Source organism: Hydra vulgaris, chromosome 10, assembly GCF_038396675.1.
Source record: "Hydra vulgaris chromosome 10, alternate assembly HydraT2T_AEP".
NCBI classification, from domain to species: Eukaryota; Metazoa; Cnidaria; class Hydrozoa; order Anthoathecata; family Hydridae; genus Hydra; species Hydra vulgaris.
The window spans coordinates 25,316,102-25,341,047 of NC_088929.1; the positions used below are offsets into that span (position 1 = coordinate 25,316,102).

The 24,946-nt window shown below is 26.6% G+C and overlaps 2 protein-coding genes and 1 long non-coding RNA gene across 4 annotated transcripts in view; 2 read left to right on the forward strand and 1 right to left on the reverse strand.

The window, feature by feature from the left end:
• Positions 1-3,983: 3,983 nt before the first annotated feature.
• LOC136085866 (uncharacterized) lies at positions 3,984-21,759 on the forward strand. The gene is made up of 3 exons (XR_010641232.1): positions 3,984-4,356; positions 12,309-12,394; positions 21,299-21,759. It is a non-coding gene; the product is annotated as an uncharacterized LOC136085866 (long non-coding RNA).
• On the reverse strand, positions 4,508-12,905 carry LOC101238146 (synaptic plasticity regulator PANTS). Of its 2 annotated transcripts, none has more exons than XM_065807600.1 (4): positions 12,864-12,905; positions 11,727-11,772; positions 5,871-5,989; positions 4,508-4,678 (listed from the first exon to the last, which is right to left on the reverse strand). In XM_065807600.1, the coding sequence occupies exons 1-4, from the start codon at positions 12,888-12,890 to the stop codon at positions 4,559-4,561; spliced, it is 312 nt and encodes a 103-aa protein (XP_065663672.1). In that variant the 5' UTR covers positions 12,891-12,905; the 3' UTR covers positions 4,508-4,558. The 2 variants fall into 2 exon arrangements, with proteins under 2 accessions (XP_065663672.1, XP_065663671.1); XM_065807599.1 differs by lacking the exon at positions 12,864-12,905 and adding an exon at positions 12,316-12,417.
• Positions 21,760-22,217: 458 nt separating the features above from the next.
• The window catches only part of LOC100211869 (ubiquitin-conjugating enzyme E2 G1), a 34,807-nt gene continuing 32,078 nt past the window's right edge, over positions 22,218-24,946 (forward strand). The window contains exon 1 of the mRNA XM_065807601.1: positions 22,218-22,408. Coding sequence (XP_065663673.1) covers positions 22,363-22,408 — 46 coding nt within the window. The 5' untranslated portion in view covers positions 22,218-22,362. The remainder of the gene's footprint in view (positions 22,409-24,946) is intronic.

Genomic DNA, 24,946 nt, shown 5'->3' on the forward strand with positions numbered 1-24,946 from the left:
AAAAATTATAATTATTCAAAATTAAAAAATTTGGGCATAATAGCAAAATGTATTCAAAATAGTTTATTAGCCATTTTATATTGCTAATAATTAACACAATTTACAGAACTTACCACCAAAAAATATTGTCTTTTGTACTAAATAGTCAAATCCAGACGTAAAAAAAATTGATTTTATTCCCAAAAAGTTAATTCCCAAAAATACCATAACCTTTGTACAAATTTTTTTAAATTTGTGTGTCAACGAATCAACAATCAAAATCAAATCAAATCAATATATTTTCACTTTAATAATAACTGTATATATACAATCGTGCGGGACATTTACAAACAGTTATAAACTGATGACGCGTAAAGACCTATGATGGTATAAATATAGCATAATAATAATGATAATAATAATAAGTAATAAAAAATAAATAAAAATAAATAGTAATAATAATAGTAATAAATAGTAATAATAATATTAAATACAGTAATATAATAAGTACTATCTATATATTTTACTATATATAGGTATATATTTTACTATATATTTATCTATATATATTATAGTGATTATCATAAGGATAATGCAAAAAAATATATATATATATATAAAATATAAAAATCATAACAATATCAATAACAAAAAATATAACAGTAAAAAGAAGGAAAGAAAGGAAGAAGAGTCAAAGAAGTAGAAGTCATAGGAGTTTTGTTGTGATCCAGCATTTTTCAAGCATAGAAAAATTGAATATGAATTAAAGAAAAAAAAAAAAAATTGTTATAGAGAATTCAACAACAAATCAAGAGAAATCAATCAACAAATGTCAATTGATTTTGTACCTATTGACACAACAAAATGTATATACACTAAACCATATTACCGCCATCTGAAAGAAAAAAATTATATATATATATATATATATATATATATATATATATATATATATATATATATATATATATATATATATATATATATATATATATATATATATATATATATATATATATATAGATATATATATATATATATATATAAAGGGTGTTTTTTTTAGAGGTATAGAACTTTAAATTGCAATAAAACAACGATGGATTATTCGATTGACAAGAATCTTTTTTATTAGAAAGATAATCTTGTGGCATTACATTTTAAATATAATTTCTGGCATATGACCGCCACGGTCATATGCCAGGAAGATTAATGTAGCTCTGTTTAAAGCTTTCAATTTTTGCTTCAAAATCAGGATCCAAAGTGGTTCCAAAACAAGATGTAACAACATCTTTGAACAGAGACAAAGTTGGAATAAATCCATCAACCTGTTTGAAGTGTTTTTGCTCTGCAATTTGCTTCAGGCAATCTAATCCTCTCAGCAGCTTAAGGCAATCATTTCCATTAAAATGGCCCCCATGGAATGATTGAATAGAAAGGTGCAGTGTGATTGGCCATTGCTTTGCATCTGGCCAAAGATCACAGAGGTTTTTGAAAAGATGGTTGACCACACCAAGAAGTAGATGAAGCTCCATAGGTGGGATGGCTTCCAGCACAAGCATGTCATGATGAAAATCAAGCAAGGGCAGATGAACAACATTTTTAAAATCTCTCAACTTGCGAATGTCACCGCCTGATTTCATGAACTTTGCGAAATGCTTCCGAATTTGACCGAAGGTTTTTGGATGGCCTTATCTGATGAGGTTTGTGTTCTCTGCTTCACACCAGCAGCAAGGGTGTTTGCTACTACGTGATTGAATTCCACAGAGAATGTTAGCAAGCTTCAAATCACAGGAAATAACCAAAGAGTCTAGCAAAGACTTCTCATGGATTTTGATGAGATTAAAAATCTGCTTGACATTCTGGTAAGTTTTAGGTGTGTCTTGAGAGAGAGCAACAAGCATTTGCTGCTTGACACTTGTTGCTTTGGCTGAAAGTGGAGAAGTCATGTTTTTTTGAACAGGACTTTGTGGCTCCAACTCATTCTTTTCCAGTTCAATGTGAGTGAAACTGACCTTCAAAAATGATCCACCTCCATCTATTCCCAGCTTCAAGATGACTGAATCTCCCAAGTTTCTTGAAACTTGTACGTTGACACTGAGGTCAATGAGACTATGGCAGTGCACAACCTCCCTGGTCTGGTTGTCTTCTGACAGGTTCATGCTGCTAATTGTAAAGTGGTCTGCTACTTTTTGTCCTGCCTGAGCAAATTTCAGTTGAAAGTTGGGTTCTACCAACTGTAAGGGACTGATTTGATTCAAAGTGGAGCCAAGCTTTCGCATACCATTATTGGAGAGTCCAGTGTTTTGCTGAATGTGAACCATATCCTGAGTAGAAAGCGGGGTTTTGAACAGCTGTTGTGCTACTGATGCCCCTCTTAGCAGTGGAATGGCTTTGCTTTCAGCTTGTTGAGTTAGACGAATTGTTCCATTAGGAGATGAATCTTTTGAAGTAATAACTGCTGAAGCTACTAGCTCTGCGCCCTTTCCATCAGCTTCAGCAATTTTTTTCAAATTTTCATGGCGAGTCCTCGGTGTGTAGTTGTGAGGAAGTCCACGACCAATTGATGAAAGACATTTGGTGCATCTCTTTTCAACGCTCTGGTTTTCAGGCTTGATTGATTTTTCAGAGGAGTCCTCAAGTTTGTTCAGAGGATGTTGCTCTTTTCCTCTCAGTTTACCTATTTGGCAGATCAAACAATCACAAACAAGTGATGAGCGAGTTGAAGGCTTTTTTGAGATGTTCTGAAAGTTGAAAAGTGTCGGAACTTTTTTCATGGAGCCATCCAATTTTCCAAGTTGAAATCTGCAGTTGACACAAATTCCTAATGGAACCCTGTCATCATTGAAGTCTAAATCAAGTTCAATGAATTGAAGAATCTTTTCCTTTGCTGCAACTGTTAGTTCTTTATCACTTTTTTTCATGCACACAACACATACAGATTTTCTGCATTCATCATGTGTTTTTGATGCATTAGGCATTTTGTTCGTAATGAGTCAAAAGTTAAAGCTTAGTCAATCTTTTCAAGTGCCATTTCCCAAAACAAAGCGTTGTTTTTTCCGTGCGACTAGATGAGATCGTCAAACAATTGTTTTTCAGTGTGACACGATGGTTGTAAAAGATATTTTTTCAGCGTGACATTATGGTAGACAAAATGCCGATTTTTTGTCTCGAATTTTGAAGCTTAAAAACGCGTTTTTGTGAAAATATGAATAAGATAAGAGTTGTTTAGAATTTTATGTAGAACATTTTTTGTTTTATAAAGTTTTTTGTAAAACTAATTATTGAATTCGGAAAATAAAGAAAACTAACTTTCACTCTAATTTAGAACTTTAAACGCAAAAAAGTCCCACGGACGGTAATCCCTGATTTTAAGATTTATTGCTATGAACTCCTATTGGTATATACTATCATCCCTCAAAAGGATTTTTCCGGGTGTTTTCGTTGGGGTTAGGTCAAAAATCTACAAACTGTGAACAGTAAAGGTATACTTTTATATCGAAAAAATCCTGAAGCATCTACCAAAAAAATATTAGTAATAGGGAACATCTTTATCTGAAGTTTAAAAAAAAAAAATTGAATTCTTATTGAAGTTTAAAAATATTGAATTCTTATTGAAGTTTAAAAAAAAAATTATTGAATTTTAGAAAGTTATTTTGAGTAAATAAACAAATCTGTGTTTTGCACTAAAATTGAGTAAACTATAAATGAAGTTTAAGCTCGCTAAAACCATTTTAATCCTACTTTAATAATGTTATTACGAAATTAGATTTATTATTATGCTGATATACGTCAAAAATAAAGATACAACATTAAATTTAGAAGAAAATATTAACAAAGTAACGGTTGTTATATAAAATACACTATGTAGTTAAACGTAATGTCTATGTAGTTAAGATCCGCAGCCATTTTAATAGCTCAAAATTTTTCGAAATATTTAACGCATGCGTGCCTAAACATAGCGCTCATAAACAACCGTGCTTGTTTCACTAAAACAACGCACCGTTTAACTCCTCAATCGAATCATTTTTATTTCTTATCTAAAAATTGCACTCGGAGGAGAGATATTTTCATCAAATGAGGAGGCAACCACCTTTGTTAACAATTAATTTGCATAGAAAAATCTCTGAGTACTATTTGGACGGGTTACAGAAATAGGAGCACCACTCGGAGAAGTGTGTTGAGTTACTAGGAGACTTATTTAAAAAACAAAAAAAAAAAATTCAGAAAAAATGACTTGTATCTTTACTAGGTCGGATATTTTTAAACTTCTCTTATAATTATGCTGGCTTCAGTAAGATCTTAAATTTGGCGTTAAAACATAAATAACTGTTTACAAAACTTTTAGCTAAAACGAATAACCTGTTATTACAAAGATCAGTAAGTTTTATTAAGCGATTATTTATAAGAGTTCATTATTTTTATTTTCTTGTAATAAATAAAAAATATCGTAAATAAAAATATGTGCAGAAATATTGTAAATAAAAAAAAAATAAAAATTAGTGGACAAAAATATAAAAAACAAGTTACATCATAGTAATAATAATCAAATTCATAAAAATCTAGATGTGGTTTAATGAAGCTATTCTTTTTTAAGCCAATCAGCCGCAGGGTTTTCTCGAAATTCCCACACAGAAGACGATGGTTTATGAACAAAATTGAGGAAATCGTCTATTTCTTTTGTTTCAGCAATAAGTTCCGCCTTGATAAAATATTAAAAAAATATTATTTACTATATATATTTCTAAATAATAATAATAAGCTCTACTGTTTTTTTATATTATATATTATATTTGAATGTTTAAAAATTAAATTAAATTTTAATTAATAAACTATGAAAATCATACAAATTACAACATTATACAGTGGCTCTCAAAATTATGTCACTTTGATTTTTTTTTGACGGTTATATAATTATTTCTTAATTTTTTAAATGAAAAGTCGTTAAAACAACTTTTTTAATTTCTGAGTTTATTAATCAATTAGCTTTTTAATGATATAAAGCACTTATTAGCTACAAAGAACTGTCAGCTGAGTTTAGTAATAAGACTGGTTACATCAGTGTTAGCACAGCTAGGTGTCTTAAAAAAAAGACATTGATGGTTATGTTGCTGCCAGAAAGTTGCGTTCGAGGGTGACAAATAGAATTAAAAGATATTGGTGGTGTATTGAAAGACTTTACTGGTCAGTAGAAGATTGGTCTAAGGTTATTTTTAACAATGAATCAAATTTGATGTAGTTAATCATAAATCAAGAATTATCATTAAAAGATTAGAGAAGGGAAGTACAAGTGCTGGCGGCTTGATTCGTATATGGCGAATTTCTCATAAGAGGATAAGATTTCAAATAGCTTTAATCAGTATAATTAAAATTATACAGATTAAAAAAGTAAGTAAAAGCTTATTTTCCAAGTAATTACAATTACTTGGAAAATAAGCTTTTACCTACTGCTAGATCATTTTTTGCAAGGCGTAAAATTTGTATTTTTTATCAGGACTGTTAAAAAATACAATTTTTTAACAGTCTATGTTAAAAAATTGTATTTTTGTTTTGTCCATCCAAAAACAAAATATTTAGTTTTGGATGGACAAGAAAATATCAATATGATATACTTCCAAAAAAATTTTAATTTATTTTTGTTATACATATGCTCAAACTAAAATTTTTTATAAAAGCTTGTAAATAATTTAAGTAATAACTAAAAAATCGTGACTTTATTTTTGAAAGTGTATTAATATAATAAAGGACGTATAAATATAATAAAAGCTTTAAATATAATGTAATATAAATTGTAAATACTTATAGTGAAGCAAGAAAAATTAAATATAAGATATTTAATCAAAAACTAGTTTTTGACAATTAATTTAAAAAATTCCTTCTAGAAAAAAACATACCTTTAATTCAGGAGTTTTGCTTACTTTATACCAAAGACATGATTTAAAATTTTTCTTTTCTCTAATACAAGGGGAAAACTCGCCATATTGATAGTAACGATGAAACTGAGATGATATAGCTTGATGAATTATTTTATTGAATATTAAAAATGATTTACGATATATATATATATGTATATGTGTGTATATATATATATATATATATATATATATATATATATATATATATATATATATATATATATATATATATATATATATATATATATATATGTATATATATATATATATATATATATATATATATATATATATATATATATATATATATATATATATATATATATATATATATATATATATATATATATATATATATATATGTATGTATATATATTGATTGTTTACGTATTATATCATATTAAAATAATACAAAAACTCTTGAACATAAAACAGCACTCAATATTACAATAATAGAGCAATAAATATTTAAATTCTTTTTAAATAAAAAACAACATCAATAATAGTGTATATATACATCATTGGCCATAAATTAGAGTTCACTATTTTTTTTTTTCTTAAATCCTGTTTGATTGAAATTATTTTAAAAACTATTATATTTTTTCAATATTTTATTAGTATTAAATAATAAGTATCATGTTTACTGGTTAATTGACATGTGGTTTCCTTAAAATTTATTTTGTACTCCTAATTATAAATAATTTGATAACAACTACTATAAAATTTTTATTTTTTTATGTTGGTCAAAAGTTAAATATTGCATATTAAAATATGTGCAACAATTAAATATTGCATATTCAATTGTTGCACATATTTTAAAACGTTTTACTGAAACAGGTGACATTAAGGATCGGCGACGATCTGGTTGGCCAGCTGTAACAACACAAAGAGATGAACGTTTAATTCGTTTAATGAAACATGACAGAAACTTATCGTCAAGCGCTCTCTGCCATAAATTAAAAAATACATCTGGAATAAAAGTGAGTTCAAGAACTGTTAGAATTGTTCATAGAAATAATTATATGTGGTGATCTGCATGCAAGAAGCCGAAACTTTCAAAGAAACAGCAAAAAGCATGGATTGCATGGTGCAATCAACATAAAAATTGGCCTGATTGCAAGTGGCAAAATGTTATATTCTCTGACGAAATGAATGTTGAAGTAGATATGCTAAGGCGATCACCTAAAGAGAGATTTGATTCGAATTGTACATTAAAACAAACTAAGCAAGGTAGTGGGAGTATAGGCATTTGGACCTGCATGAATTATGCAGGACTTGGATGCTATCAATTATTTGAAGGTAGACTTAATGCTGATAGATATATTGAAATTTTAGATAATTGCCTTCTTCTCTCAATTGATATATTTAAAGAAAAGTAACAGTAATATCATATATCAACAAGATGGTGCTCCATGCCATACAGCACAAATATGCAAACAATGGTTTGTTGACAACCAAATATCGATAATGTCTTGGCCTGCTAACAGCTCTGACTTAAATTGTATAGAAAATTTATGGTCATGGTTAGATCATCATCTTGGAAAAATCGAAATTTTAAATGTTGAGCAATTAAAAATTGAAATAAGGAAACTCCTTGACAATGTGCCTAAAGAAATAACTTAAAATCTTGTAAATTCGATGCCAAAGAGAGTAAACCAATGCTTACATGAGAAAGGAGGTTCTACAAAATATTAGAATGTTTTTTTTTATGGTTTTCCATTTGTAAATTGTTGTTCTTATATATTATTTGAAATATAACCTTAACTTTCGTCCAATCTTTTTTCAAAATAATATAACAAGTTTCATTATTTTTCATTTTTTGGTATCAAGACCATTATGTTTAAATTTATTTTTTTGATTTCCATAATGTATATAGATTTTACTTATAATATTAAAAAATATAAAAAATAAGTTTTGTTTTCAATTCATTTTATTTTGAATTAATGTTTTGTAAAAAAAAAAAAAGTGAGCTCTAATTTAAGGCCAATGATGTGTATATATATATATATATATATATATATATATATATATATATATATATATATATATATATATATATATATATATATATATATATATAATATTTATATTATTAAATGTTATATACAGTGGCGGATTGATATTAGGTGTCATGGGTAAGTGTGAGGGGGGGGGGGGGTTCAAAGAGAATGAGCAACTGTAATAGGCACATTTTTTCCCCCTGAATATTGCATATATGATTAACAAATTTTATCAACGTTATCAAGTGACTTTTCTCATAAGTATTACCTATATCTAAGACACTAAGCAAGAAAAAAATTTAGTTTTTTTAAAAGTTATTTCACAATTATCCTTAATAAAAAAAGAATTGCAATGTTTGATTAATATAAAAAGTACTTGCTTCTAGTATTATGTAGACATATTACTAGAAGCAAGCATTAACTAAAAAAATTTCTGCAAGATTTCATTGAAGCAAAACAATTATTGACAATTCAAAGTCAATAGTTTCAGAAAACTCATTTTTAATTGAAATTTATGCCAATCCGGAAATATGTTTGCCTATCATTATTATTTGCTGATAATTTTTGATAGTTTTCTGCCTACTAAAATTTTTTTTTAGTACTAGCAAATGAAAAAGGAAGAGTCAAATAGATTTTATAGAGTATAAAAAGTTAGGGAGACCTGGCATAATGTTCATGTCATTACTGTAAACATAACTTCATCATTGATTGTCGCTGAAATTTTAGAAGTAGGCGTTAGAACTAAATCATTTTATAAATCAAGTGCAGTCAATTTCAGAACTTCATAAGCAGATTTCAGAAGCAAGCAATAGAATTAAATCATTTTAAACATTGTGACATAAGCACAGTTAATTGCTTTTTTCATACCTAAGATTATTGTCTAAAGTCAGATCATATTTGACTAGAAGAGATAGCAACTTAAGCAAATTGCTAGAGTTATTAGCTGTACCCTAACCACCACCCATTCTGCAATGTTATTGTTATCTGTGTCCTCTAAATGGCAAACCTTATTTAACTATCATTTGTTTTAAGATTTTTCTATTTTTTACTAATTAGTGACACTCTTGATTTATGAAACCAGAAATTACAGTTTTATCATTTGAAATGCAATATTTAGTCAGCAATTATTGGCATATTTCATTTTTATGCTGATGAAAAGTTTTGTGTTTACACAACTTTTCTATACCTATTTTCCAGAATTCTGGATCGAATCATTCTTTGCTATAATTCTCAGTTTTCAAATCAGCAAATAACCAGTAAATGTGACATTTTATAACTGCTACGTGAATACACAAGCTGTTTTCTTTCTTCTTTAATTATCCTAATTTCAATAGTTTTTTGTATACGAAGAAATTTATAACTAACGGTCGGCTTCATCAGTTGGAAATTTAAAAGATTCATGTAGACCTGGCTGACATGGTCCTTAGGGTGGTCCTTAAAACAACTTTTTTTTTAAATGTCTGCTCAACCACTAAAAATTTGTTCTATATAATAAAATAATACTAGCATTAAAAAATTTTCAAAAAAAATTTTTTTTTAGGGGTAGCTTAAGACCCTTAAACATTAGACGGGTCCCTATAATTATCAAAAAAATAGTTCTTCAAAAGTATATTGTGTTGGGTCTCAAAAGAAGTGAAATTATAAAAAACTTCAAAAAATAATCATCATTTTATAAAAACTTATTTTAGATTTCATGGCTAGAAAACGACATTTTCAAACTAAAAACATGCATTTTTACAAAAAAAATTTATATTTTTTTTTCTTAATGTTTTTTTATGTTTTTTTTTATTTTATTTTTTATTATGCTTTTAACACTTATTAAAAATTTAGTGAAACTTACGTGTTTTTAGAAAATGTTTTTCAATTAGATTTTAAAAACTTCTTGTTGACTCTTAAATTGCTTAAATTGTATGAATACAGGGAATTAAACCAAAATAATGTTTCGTGATCTTGATTTTGGTTTTGTTGAGGCAAAGTTTTTTTGGAAAGTAATCTTTTCATTATACCCACTAGCTGCTAATGACCTGTAATAAAATGGTGTTACTCTAACTTCCTTGCTAAATAAAATGCTAATACAGTTGAACATCATGGTTAGTATGAATTTAATAACACTAGGAGAGTGGTTAGAATTTATATTTATGTAAGTGGTCACCTGGTTTTGTGAATGGCTGGAAAGTTTTTTCTGTCAGATTAAACGTGACATCAAGAAAGTTTACAACTTTTAAGTTGGTTTTTATGTATATATATATATATATATATATATATATATATATATATATATATATATATATATATATATATATATATATATATATATTTATATATATATATGAAGACCTCAGTGGAAAAACCGACGTTGTCACATTTAAAAAGTATTGAGAAAGTATTTGTTGATCATTAATAAATGTCTTTATTTAAAGCAAAGAAAAAAAAAATTTTGTATAAAAAATTACAAAATGTTTTGTTTTTGAATATATTTTAAATAAATAATTATAATATAAATTTTTTTAAATTGCTTAGTTTCATTTGCTTTAAATAAAGACTTTTATTAATGATCAATAAATACTTTCTCAATACTTTTTAAATGTGACAACGCCGGTTTTTCCACTGAGGTCTTCATATATATATATATATATATATATATATATATATATATATATATATATATATATATATATATATATATATATATATATATATATAAATTAGAATAAAATTATAACAAGGAATTTAAAAAAAAAAAAAGATTTTTCACTGAATTCTCAATGTACATTTTTTGCTTTTTAGAAAAATAGTTATATCTCAAAAAGGTAAACATTTTTCGGACTTAAGACTAGCATTTACATTACCTTGCATTACAAAATATTCCTAACAGCAAAATGTTTCTAAGTCAATTATAAGTCTTGCATTAAACAATAATCTTGATTCTTCAGTTGTTAAACCCTTAAAAAAACAGTAATGACCTTAAATCACATTCAAATGAGACACCACAGCAATCTTTTATTGTGATCTGGAGTGATGAGAGTACCTTTCAGCTAACTGTACATGCAGAATAATATGTTACACAACCTTATCATTTGAATCCTTGCATCCCAATCTACACAAGACCAACTGTTAAGTATCCTTTATCAATAATGATATGGGGGTATATGTATGCTGCATGACAAACTGGCCAATGCTTTCCTAAAAAGTGAGAGAGGATGTATGCTGTCAGATGTAAAAGTATTAGAAGATCGTCTATTGCTATTTATCAACATTCATCATGCAAAAACCTTTATGCAATATGGTGAACTATGCCATTCTGCTATAACAATTATGGCATGGCTGGAAAGCAATACTATTAAAACATTTGCATGGCCTCCAAATTCACCAGATTTAAATTGCATTGAAAATCTGTGGAGCATAATAAAAGAGTTGTCCTTGCAAAAACAACAACAATTGATACATTTAAAAATGCAATTGAGCTTGTCTGGTTGCAAGAGATAACTCTAGAATCAAAATTTATAAAAGGTATGGAACAAGTAACATAAAAAAGGTATATTTATCTTCAAAATTCTGCTGAAAAAATGTGCTGACTGCAAATGTAAAGATGTTAATAGACGTGAAACCTATTTTTTTTGAACCTGGAATAAAATGTAAAATGGTAGCAAGGAACTCTAGACTAGATGAAAAAAGTTCCAAGATGGAAAATTTCCTAATAAATTTTACTCCACAAACATTTAAAATTAAAAGATAATAAGAAAATAAGTTATAATATAGTAATAAGGTAAATAACACCTTATATTACAATATATGAAAAATAGGTTAACAAATAACATTACATTAAAAAACTTACATGAACATCTTCTCCATATGTCATAAAAATCTACACAGGAGAGAATCTAAATAGAAATCAAAACTATTAAATTTTTTTAAAATACAAATAAACTAAAAAACACTATTAAAGTTAAAAGTTACAAGCATATAAAATAAGTAATCTAAGAGCAAAAAAGCGGTTGATAGGAAAAAAGGAGAGATTTTTATAGTATTGATGTTTGTGGAGGAAAAAAAAATTAATCAAATAAAAACTTTTGAGCATAAAGGAACAGTTAAAAAAAAACTTGATCTAAATGTAAAAATCGCTTCATACCCTAAGCGATAACCTATGCAAATGTCTCACCCCTGTTAGTAAAGCCTAAAACCTAAAAGCTTAAATTGTAAAATCCCAAAATCTTAAGCTGTAAATAAAGGGTTTCTTATTAAATTTTTGTTTTATTAACAGAATTGTTTAAAGATAAGCAAAAAGTGTAATACATCAACTGGTTTAGTTACTCTTTGTTCTTGTAAATATTATTAACATCAATTGAACATATGTATATGTTTTTAAAATTGTTATATTTATAAATGTATGCAATATAAATAAAATGTGTTTTTTTAGCTTTTACTTTTTCACGATTTTCTTTATTTTCAACGTCGCTTTCTTCCATGAACAACCCAACAACTACCTTATTCTGAGGGAATCAGGTAAAATAAAATTAATTTTAATTCTTGCAGATAATAAATAAAGTCTAATTATTAGTTTATCAGAATACTTAGTACATAAATACTTGGGCTTTTATACAACTGGGATTCGGATGCTAATCGGAGTTATATTGTACCGGGTTATGGTCTCCGGGGTGTCTACAAACTTTATGTTCGATTTTCTTGCCTTTTCCCACTGACCTCAATAATAACAATATAGATTATTATAGAGATCATAGAGGTTATTATAGAGATTATAGAGGTTATTATAGAGATCAGTGACTTTTCCTCGTTCCTCGAGCTGTTTTTAATTTATTATTACGAAAACTCAAATTTAGAAAAATTGGGCTAAAATTTTTAAAAAAAAATGCTATTCAGTTGCAAAATATAAAAACATAAATAAAATCTACAATACAAGTATAGAGAAGTTATAAAAAAATTTGCCATTTATAATCTTAAATTAAAATCTTACATTATTTGAATAATATACAACTGACATAGGTCATGTCAGTTTGAAGCAGAACAATTGTCTATGACTTTTAAAGTTCAACTCAAAGCTCAATTTCCCTGTTTTTTAGATATTTAAACTTATCCGGTTATATACTTATTCTTTAGTCTATCATTTTCAATAGGTTTTAGTAAGTATACTATATCATAGCTTTGAGGAAGGCCGAATTAAGACATTTTTAGGCCTTGGGCTGTAAATGTGATGATCATTTAAAAATGCCGGCGGGAACGAGACTATTTTTAAAGATGATCAACATAGTCGATATCTTCTGTATATATAAATAGTGTACTATGTTTCTATTAATTTATTTACAACACCACCCAAATCCCCAAGAAACTGATTTTAAAACATACAAAAAAAAAAGTTATTGGTTCTCTAAAAGAAAAAAAAAGGTTATGGGTTGTAACCTTTTTTTTCTTTCAGATTAACCAAATGGAGGGCATATTTTTCTTCCTAAGGACCTGGGGCTGCAGCAACATCAAAAATTTTATAAATTTTTTTAAAATTCCGACTTTTCTGATTATTGCAAAATAACCAATTTATTTGCAATTAAATACTTGTCTTTAAAAAATTAACAAAAATTTACAAATTAACAAAGTCTTTGTTGGCGTTTATTAATGAGCCTATTGTTGGCTTTTCGCAATGGTTTCTAAATGTTATTTATTAAAAAGGCAATTATAAAATATTTCAAAGCACAAAAACATGAACATCATTAAAGATAAAAAAAATCAAGTTAAGATATAATTATCAAATTAAGAATATTAAACTAAGATATCGGAGGCGAAGTGATAACTCCAAATAAGTATTGCCTTCCTTTAGCCCCGGTCATGAAGATTTTATTTATCTAATTCGGCATTGTATTCTTTTTTATTAATAATAAATATTAATAGTAAAAAAAAATATATATATATATATAAACAAATTTTATTTATAGCGAAATGTTTCATTTTGGCTTTTAGTGAATGATTGAAACAACTCCATGAATGAGTTGATCATTTTTAACGATAGATATGAGCAGGATGGCAAGTCTATCAACACGAAACATACTAAGGTGGTAGTCATATAAAAAAGATAATTTTGAGAAATAAAAAGAAATCTACTATATTTAAGTGTTTATTGAAGTTGATTTAAAAAAAAAATAAAACAATTACATTTAGTTGATCCATAATCAGCAAAATTGATCACATTTCAAAATGCTTCACGTCAATTTGTCTTCATCTGTTTTCAATTAAATTTTCGGATATTTTAGAGTGCATTTAGATACTCTATTTAACCGTAAGATTTTACCTAAATTAAGGTATTAAAAAGTTATCAACTTTTTTATATGAACTTATAGATTTTCAATAGTTTTGTAGAAAATTTTAAAACGTTTAGGTCTATAAATCAGTATTTAGAGTGATTCATAAAAATTCTAAAAGTTGAATGGAGTGCATATATCTTGTGAACATATATTGAAAATTTGAAAACTATCTATCCAATATCAAGTTATCGCATTTTAAATTTTCAAGAAACGATCGAAACGCAAAGCTGAGAAAAAGACAAAAGAAAGTTTAAAAAGTAAAAATCTCAAAAAATAAATTTTTTCATAGTTTACTGTAGCATAAGAATGGATACTTTTTCTTTTATAATGTAACTTGAACTTTTCTATTTTGCTCTGATGAATTTTTTATATAGTCATTTGCTTTTTTGGTCATGAGTTTTACTCGTGAAATATCCACTTTCTGTCCAATTCGGTGCGAAACTGTTTCAGTCAATCCAAAATTTTCTAAGCTACCAAGGATTCCATTTCTGCCATTGTTAAAATGTATTACAGCTGAATAGATACCCATTTCATTGTTTCTATTCCAACTAATATAGATTTTGGTGAGACCATCTGATTGCATTCGAAGCCGCGTTTGTACTTTATGTTTTGACATAATCTTTCCCAATAGCTCTTCTGTCATTAAAGCTTTAAAAATTGGAAAGATGAGATTTTTTATCGACGGAGGAATTAAACTTAGTGACTCATATGTCTTACTTTTAAACGTTTTAAATATTAGCTAAGAGCGTTGCCAGGTAAATTTCAAAAATGAAAAGCCTAAAAAGTTATCAAAACTAACTAAAAAGATATGTTAGGTAATTTATTTTTTTGAAATGGAAGTAGTGATATACAGGATGCTATTTTATTAAAAAAAAGTTTTTTTAAATCATTTTTTGATCATTTTTTTATGACTATCGCATGAACAATAACGTTACAGCGATAACACACAATAATAGCACATAGTAGAAGATATTTGCAAGAAAACATTATATATTTGTAAGTGCACACAGAACTGCAACAAGCCCACATCTACCAGTTTGAGAAGGTGGGATGGGGAGAAGGCAGCAAATTTTTTAAGATTTTCGGACCCTCATGGAAGGTTTTGGGTTACCCTCTTACTCACGGCACTGAGTACACATTACGCTAAACATCAACAGGCGTGTGTTTTCACAATATTTAAAAAAGGCTAGACAACGCTATCTAGCTCTGAAGCAGTAACACTAAACACTGATACTTAACGCTATTTCCATGTTTTCAAAGTGTTGTGATAAAGTCACACCACTTTCAAAACATATAACCTTAATTAACACATATAAAAACATTATATTACAATTATTAACACATATGACAAATATAATTATACAAAACTATGAAAAACGATTTAAAAGATTAAACAAAATATATGACAGTGCCGTCTTTACCCATGGTCATCAAGAGAATTTGCGGTGAGGCCACCGCGATAGAGATGCCATTTGGTATAAAAAATCCCATTATTACTTAGTCGATAGAGATAATCACAAGACATGCAACAAAAATACAGAACTTAGTTGATTTTCTTCCACGTTTTACCACTACTGTTTGTTACTAGATTTTGTAATTGATTGGAAATTCCCTCTAAATTTTCTCTTAAGATAAATTTGCTTTTATACTTTGCAATTGAGTTTTACACAATATGACATATTAGGTATAAATAACCTCCACTTTGTGCTTTCTCAAAAAAAAATTAAACTTAAATTTTAAAATTCATAAAAAGAAGCCAGTAGTTTTTCATAGATTTTAATATTAACACCAAAATTTTCTATCTAAATTTTCTATATTAAACGTACCGTCAAAGGTAATTGGTAATTTCTTATATATTTTGACATTTTATTGACTAGGATTAAAACCTATAGATTTGTTTAATGATTCAACAGTTTGTACATTATGTATTTTATATTACAACATTATGTATTTTATATTACAAAGGCATTATATTATTTATACGAACAACAAAATAATGCTTCAAAAAGAGCGGAAACTTTGAGAGCTGTGTTCCAAAAGATGAATGATATTTTTTGTGTGCATTTTGTGATTTAGAGAAGATAATTAATTGCAAAAACAATGGAAACTTTTTCAACGTACTTGAGTTTACTGGTTAAGTTCAATACCATTCTCGACAGGTTTTTGCAAAGAACTAAAGGTAAAGAAACTAATGACCACTACTTTGAGCAATGACATTCAGAACAAGTTTATTGGTCTATAAGGTTGAAGTCTAAACAGTTGGATAGTAAAACAAATAAAAGAAAGATAATTTATTTTTTAGAAGGTTTTGCAATACTGGATTTACAGATGCAAATGTAAAGAAGTTGCATAAACATCAAAAACTTCAATTTTTTCAAAATCTCAAAATCGTTATTTTGACACAGCTCACTGAACTTTTAAATGCCTAAATATGAAATTATTTTATTTTATTGGTAAATTTTCATCTAGCTTAAGTTTGAAAAAAAAAAACTATAATAATATTTTAAAAATCATAAAGCCATCACAAATTGGCGCAGGAATTCCAAATTTTTTCTCTCGCTTTAATCAACTTTATTTTTTAAAAAGCATCTATATTTTTCATTATCATTATCATTGAAAATCATATTATTTCGGCACCGTGACCATATAAATAACTTATGGCAATAACTAAAAATGCAAAATCTACCATCAGCTTTGAATATGATTTTTTGTCTCATAAAACGTTTCGATTTAGGGGATTATGATGATTTTTTTTTGTAATATCATTTTCAATATACGTAACATTCTCTAGAATAATAAAATAAAGGCATTTACGCAAAAAGAACTCAATTTGCGTACCATTTGTTTAAATCTTGAGGATGTTTAAAAATTTTTTTTTGCCGTTTTCTAAAAATTAAACGCTTCATCTCAAATCTCTAAATAAAAAAAGAAGAACTCTTTTCTGCTTAAGCTTTTACTGCAGATCACAAAAAAAGGTAATCAGTAACTTTAGTGTCTGTTTTAAAAAATACTTTGTAAGTTCCTTTTACTTAGTAAGTCACAACAATGTTTCATAAGCTAAGGATAAACACTTTAATATTTTTTTTTAAAATACGAAATAACTTTTTAAATAATCAATAATTAAATAAATAAGAAAAATGTTGCAAAAAAATAAAAATTAAAATAAAAAACAAAGAAAAAAAAAGAGAAGTTTTTTGCAACGTTTTTAAAAAATATTATTTCTTAAAAAACGTCACGTTACGGTTTGGATAGTTTTCACAAGCGAAAAAAAAGAGCGAAACCAAAATATATAAATTTTTTTTCAAACGTTTGCTTTAAAATTGATTTAAAAGATTTTTAGAATTGTTTTGCATTCTAACAACTGTGATAAAAATTTACAACACTTTATCAAAATTATAAGCATTTTGGTGTTCACTTTCACCTTGATATCTTTTCTTGAATTTTACAAAACCTCTGTAGTTCGTTGCTTAAAACTATGTAGTTTGTTGCTTAAGGCTATGTAGTTTTGTTCCTTAAGACTATATTTGCTGATAAATATATATTGCTTATATATTTAAAGATATATATTGCTTTATATTATTTATATTTAGATTATATAAAAATATATATTGCTTATATATTTGTTGCTTAAGACTATATGTTTGTTGCTTAAGACTATATGTTTGTTGCTTAAGACTATATGTTTGCATTTTTAACAATATGAGCTATTAAACATTTTTCTAAGATCTAAATTATTAATTAATTTTTTCTTTATGAATATGAAAGAATAACTTCTCTATGAATATGAAAGATGCGAGTAGGACGATGTAAAAAATTTAAGGACACTATCACGTTTAGTTATAATCATAATTGTAATTGGTATCTGGACATTACTTTTATTTTCTGATACTTTACTTTGTATGAATTACTTATCTAAAAAAAAAAGTTTAACAAAAACTTCTTAATTAAAAATAGAAAAGCTGACTCAGCAAAAAAATAAGGAATATAAATCTCCTAATTAACATTTCCTAATATATATATATATATATATATATATATATATATATATATATATATATATATATATATATATATATATATATATATATATATATATATATATATATATATATATATTTATATATATATATATATATATATATATATATATATATAAATATATATATATATATATATATATATATATATATATATATATATATATATATATATATATATATATATATATATATATATATATATATATATATATATATATATGGTAACTTATTGAAATAAATTCAGAATTACTCAAAGTTGCTACTTTGCGCAATTCTACTTGACTAACTTTGGATTTCAAATAGTTAAAACTTTCACGCTATTTACACGCGTTAAATAGCGTGAAAATAAAGGGTAAACCCAGTAACTTTATATGTTTGTGTAAGATCTTAATTCCACATTCAATTTTACTGTTACTTTTTAACATTTGTTTTTTGTTCTTTAACCAAAACGAATTTGTGATAAATAAGAAATAAAATTATTTACGAAGTGTATAATATATTAATTATGATATATATATTAATTATTATGATTTTATAATAATATATTAAAATCCACAAAATTTGTATAATACGAAAAATAACAAAGCATCATTATTTGAGAAACGCAAAAGACCATTTTAGGATAGCATGGTCTTGTGATCGAGAAACAGCTATACGTTTCTTGTGATATACTTATATCATATCTCATTTACAATAGTGTCATATTTATAAACAACGTCATGTCCTCAGTTTATTCTTAGTTCAGATATCTGAACTGAGAATAAACTGAGAACATGACGTTGTTATTAATAACATATAAATAAAAAGATTCCAAGAAAATAGCTAATGTTAAGTAAACGTTGTGTTAGAATACATTTAAATATGATAGTACATGATTTCCTATATTGAAAGTAAAGTGGTTTAATTAATATGTATAAATAAACCTAATATTTATTAACAGTATATTTCTGCTTTTTCCTCGTTTTTTGCGGTATTTATAAATTATACTTGTATTGTAATTTTTGAAGTTTTATTTCATTGATTTTGATTTTGAGGTTAATTTTATTTTTTATTTGGATTAAAGTTTATAAAATTGTCTCTGATTAAGTTTTTTAATGATGTTTTTAGAAAATTTAAGTTGTTTTGCAAATTTATAAATATTTACAAATATTTTTGGCAGGGATGACAAAATTTCGCATGTAGTGTTCTAAAAATGAAAATAAAAAGGCTATTAAGTAAGTTTTTGCTTTGCGAAGGCTTTGATGAAAATCCTTTTGCCACTTTCTGTATGTCTGCATCATCTTTTAGTTTAGCCATGTCTTGATCCACCAAATAATGTGCATATAACCACTCTAACCACTGCGGCTGTGGTGCAGTGGTTAGAGCTCCTAACGGTCTTGTATCAGAGCTTCCGCGGAAGTGCATTTAACCGGGAAGTGCATTCAACCGGGAAGTTCAAGCCTTCTTCCTTACCGTGGAACGAAAATTTGTCCAGAACTCGTTTCAAACCTGGATCTCCTGATTTTAAAGCAAGCGCTCTAACCACTGCGCCACAGCCGCAGTGGTTAAAGTGGTTATATGCAGTGCATATAACCACTTTAACCACTGCACTTTAACCATGTGCATATTATGCACATTATATTGTGGATCAAGACATGGCTAAGCTAATAGATGATGCAGACATACAGAAAGTGGCAAAAGGATTTTCATCAAAGCCTTCGCAAAGAAAAACTTACTTAATAGCCTTTTTATTTTCATTTTTAGAAAAACTGAAACTAGATAAGTATATTGTTACGTTTGAACTTACTATATTTAAGCTAGATATTTATAGTTTGGCATACTTGTTTACTAGATATTACTTTGCTGCACAGATAAAGGCCACCTTATGAAATAGAAAAATACGACATAACTTTTAAGTGTTAAAATTAATTTTTCTGTTTATCTTGTGCCGTATCTTTTTTTTTTGCCATTTTAAAAGAAACTCTTTGAAAAACGAAAAGAGATAAGTTTTAAATTTATATTTTAGATTATACATCAAGACTAACCTTGCAGCGTATTTTTAATATCGATTTTAAATATCGTGTGGCTACATAACAATGTATAATAACTTTACATAACATATGTAAAGATATTACACATTGTAACAAAAGAAAGGAAGAGAGTTTTTAAAAAAGCTTAAAATTTTTAAAAACATCGAAACACTGGGAGAAATTTGTTGCACAATTTCAAGATGTTATTAATATTATCAGGTAACTAGTCCTAATAAGCTGCGGAATTAATCCTAATAGGCTGCTGAAGGTCTGAAAAAAAAAACCTTGTGCTGCTCCAGAAGGTGTTGCTGTGGAGACAAAAAAAAATAGCCCGGAACTAGCACTAACTTTAAAGCTTTATTTTTATAACTTATTAAAAGTCTTTTTTGCTATATTTACTTTTTGCTATAAATATATACGTCCAGATTGAAAAAGTTGAAAATGTTTTGTAATAAGGAGAGGATTTGGCATACCTAGATCTCGTGACCCGTTTTCCTTGCCTCTTTTGTTTTGTAAATAAATGGTTGAAATTTTATTTTGTAAGCTCTGAATTTCGAAAAACGCTGAGAGAAATGGCACACAACTCCCATCTGGGACCGTCCATAAATTACGCAACGATAAAGTTCACTAGTTACAAAACAATTGCGTAATTTATGGACGATCCCTCTGTTGAGGAGTCGTTTATAAATTATGCCACGCTTTAGGGAGGAGGGGGTAAGCGATTTTGTGACGCAACATTTATTTTTTTTAGTTTCAAATCTAGAAAAGACTTTCTTTTAATTAAAAGAGTACCTGTTCAAACCAAAACCCTCTATCGATGTATCTACATGTTAATTATAAAATCAACTACAGCAAAATCTTACATAGTCGATGTGTACACTCCGTTAACGGAGTAGTTACATCCTGTTAACGGACTGTTACGGCTGTAACAGTCTATGTGCAGTGCACATTCTGCGCTTTGACTTTAAATGGACCCAAGTGTAGAACTTTATTTAGTTGGGGCACAAAAGTGTGCAGCAACAAGAAAACAACCTTTGTGCACTAATTTAGAAAACAAATCATTCTGATACTGAGAAGCGAACCTGGAACCCAAGGATTACAAGTTTGAAGCGGAGTCCGCTTAGCCACGTTAGCTCGTAAGTTCGTATGAAAATTTTATTATAAAAAAATATTTTTGCATGTATTATTTATTATGTATTATTATTTATGGACGAACCCTAAGTGTTTACGCAATCAATAAGGTTAATTTGCGCATTTAGGAAAGTAAAAAAACGATTTTCTTTTTTAAAGTAGATAGATGTTTTCATTCAATTCAGACTTTTGTTTTTCAAAATAAATAAACGGGAATAGAGATCTAATGAGTTCTATGCTTGCAAATAAAGTATGTGTATACTTTTTTTTGCTCTAAGAGCAATGTTTAAATAAATTGTTTTTCTGCCATTTGTTTAATAAACATTAAAGTAAAGAAATAGAGGATAGATAAATAGCTGAATAAGTATTGAAATAAAGGTAGATGCGAAATAAACTCCCCTAAATCAGTATTTTACGGGTCATAACAGCTAGTATATATATATATATATATATATATATATATATATATATATATATATATATATATATATATATATATATATATATATATATATATATATATATATAAATATATATATATATATATATATATATATTAAAAGGTTTTTTATAAATATTCTCATTCTAGTTATCATTCTAGAAGCTTCTGGTAGGTAGACATAAAATGGAATCATTTACAAAACAACTTTGTTTTATTTTATTTACTTCATATGAATAAGCGGAAGGGGTATTGGATTATGACACAATATGATAGAGGAACCGACAGTGTAAAATAAAATGTTTTAAAAAATGGTCAAAAATGTTTTAAAGAACTTCTTTTTTAATCGATCCAATGATGTCATAACAAATGTTATGTTAGTGCGCATGCCTTAACATTAAAATGGTACCAAAATAAAAAATAAACGGATTCACGGAGTGCTTACGTTATACATATGAAATATGTTTGTGGATAAAAAGAAAAAAAGTCTTTGATTATTCTCTTTCTTTAGTATTGTGTTCTAATTTGGTACTAAAGAAAAGTGATGGCAATAGACCAAGCTAATTTGTTACTTAAACGGCAACTCCAAGGTAGGTTTAGTATATTAGATAAATAACTTTGGTTTTTATAAATTTATTTATTGTTTTACATTAAATTATGAATATTTATCTTTTTCATGAGTTTTTGTTAATAAAAGTAACTTTTAAGTATTCGAGTAAGTTTGTTCATGCAGTTTACTTTTTTTATTAACCTGTTTCGGTTGATTTATTAAAATAATTGATAAAAATAAATAGGGTGAAGGAACTTGTGTTATTCTTTGTTAATCAATCAACCAATCAATCATATATATTCTGAAAAATAATTTCATGGGTATTTACAAATAATAATTCCACTAGTCTTTAGTAAACACGAAAAATATAGATTTTTATATATATAATTAGTAATAATTATAGGAGTAGTAATGATAATTACAAAAATAATATTTGTAGTAATAAGAATAAGAACCACAATAATAATAAAAAAAACAGCGACAATAACAATTATAATAGCAATTATGATAACAATAATAATAAGTAATTTGTTTTTATAAACACAATAGCTAAGTATACATATAAGTTAGTTGCAAACAGTTGACTGATAAAATGTAACAACTAACAAGGACATTAAACAGTTATTTAAATTGTAAATAATAAAGTAGAAATAATGATAGTAAAGTTCAAAATAATAATAATTGTGTTTACAATAAATATTTAAAATAAAAAGAAATAATACTATAACAAAAAACATAACAAAAATATGATAAAAATTAAAGATAAAATAAAGAAAAACAAAAAAGCATTAAAAAAATGAGAAAGTTTAATATTTTTACATGCATACACAATCGTAAATATAAAGATATATACACATACTTACCCACATGCAGACACACTTGCATATAAATACACATGCGCGTGTATATAAACACACATATGTAAACACATATATAGTTATATATACAGCTTTAAAAATATATACATTTAAAAAAATGTCCAACCAATTTAAAACTAAAAAAAATACATATTGATGCAAACAATGCACTAAAACATATAACTATATGAACTATTCAGTACAATGGCCAATGAACAATACACAAGAATACAAAACAAAAAACAACAACAACAATAACAAAAGTAAACCAACAAACAATTCAAAACACATTGAAAAATTACATTATAAAATAAACAATGTACAAAAAATACAGGATAGTTTAAACAAAACACAAAAATACATTACAATAATAACAATGTACGAAAATAATTTAAAAAAATTAAAGTTAAAAAAATTATTCTTTTTCTTTCTTTTTTGGCTGGTAGTAATGTTCGTTGTTCTTTTTAATTATTATTTCCTATTTTTGAACATTTTTAAACTTTGTATTTAGTTTATGGTAGTTTTTATTTTTTACCTGTTCTTATTTCTCCTCAGTCATTTTTCTATTTATATTATTTGATCTTTTTTTACATTGTTTGTTGCTGTTTTTTTATTCGTCTTTTTTCTAAATAATTTTGATTTTCCTTATCTTCATTTTTCTTATTTTTTCAATTTTTACCTTTAAAAACCACCTCTGCCATTTGCGATGTCATTGCAAAGGGTTAAAAGTTAGCATTTTGTTTTAAATTTAAAATTAAAAAAAATTTCATTATTAATCAATCTTTCATGTTTTTTTCTAATTCTTAAAAAAAATTTTTTTAATTAAAACAAAACAATTTTTTACTTTGGCGTTTTTTATTTAAAATTTATTCAACTTTCTTATAAATGTTCTTAAACAATATGTATGTGTAAAAAATTTTAAATTGTTTAAACAATACATTATTATATATCATTAAAAAGTAACTTAATATTACAAAAGTGAAAATTTCATAGAAATTGGATCATTCTACAAAATGTTCTGTGCATTTAAATAGCAAAAGTTGACAACAAGGAGTCCTTAAGAAAACTGTGACTAATTTCTAAATATTCCGTTTGGTCAACAGCATTTTGGTAGTAATAGTTACTGATTGTAGTAGTTACCAATTGTATTAGAAAGTTTAGGTCATGTGACTTAACTTGACATTTTAAAAGATAACAAAAATAATGGTGAAAAAAGCTGATGGTTGTATACCCAGGGCTTGTGATGAAGAAAATTGTCAAGCGTGTTATATCACACTCGTAAAATTAGAATATGTTTTTATCGGGCGTGATTATGTGCGCTCAAGATAACGTCGGCGAGCGCGATCATGAAAATTGCTAAAGACGATACTCATAAAAAGCTTTTTCTTTTTTATATCTTTTTTTATTTGTTACATAATTCTTTTGTCAAAAAATGTTTGAATTAGTATCACAGTTATGAAACTACTTCAACGAAAGAGATTTTTATACTTCCAAACTTCTTTTATATAGTCAGATCGCGATTTTATTTTTAACTATTTATGTTATAAAAAAATAATATCAAACAAAAACGCAACTTTTTATTGATTTAGTATTGAAGTATAATTTAGTGACTTAGTTTTGCTTCGTTGTTTTGATATATGTATTTTAAAATGTTACTCTGTAAACTTAATTAACGGTTAATGGTTTTTACATTTCTTGATATTTTTTATTCAAATTAATTA

Coding starts and splice junctions, on each gene's coding strand:
- LOC101238146 (XM_065807599.1), bottom strand. CDS start 12,357: ATGGAAGAAAGCGACGTTGAAAATAAAGAAAATCGTGAAAAA. Junction 5,990..11,726: donor CATATGGAGAAGATGTTCAT/GTAAGTTTTTTA, acceptor TAATTCATCAAG/CTATATCATCTCAGTTTCAT. Junction 4,679..5,870: donor GCAAAACTCCTGAATTAAAG/GTATGTTTTTTT, acceptor TATTTTATCAAG/GCGGAACTTATTGCTGAAAC.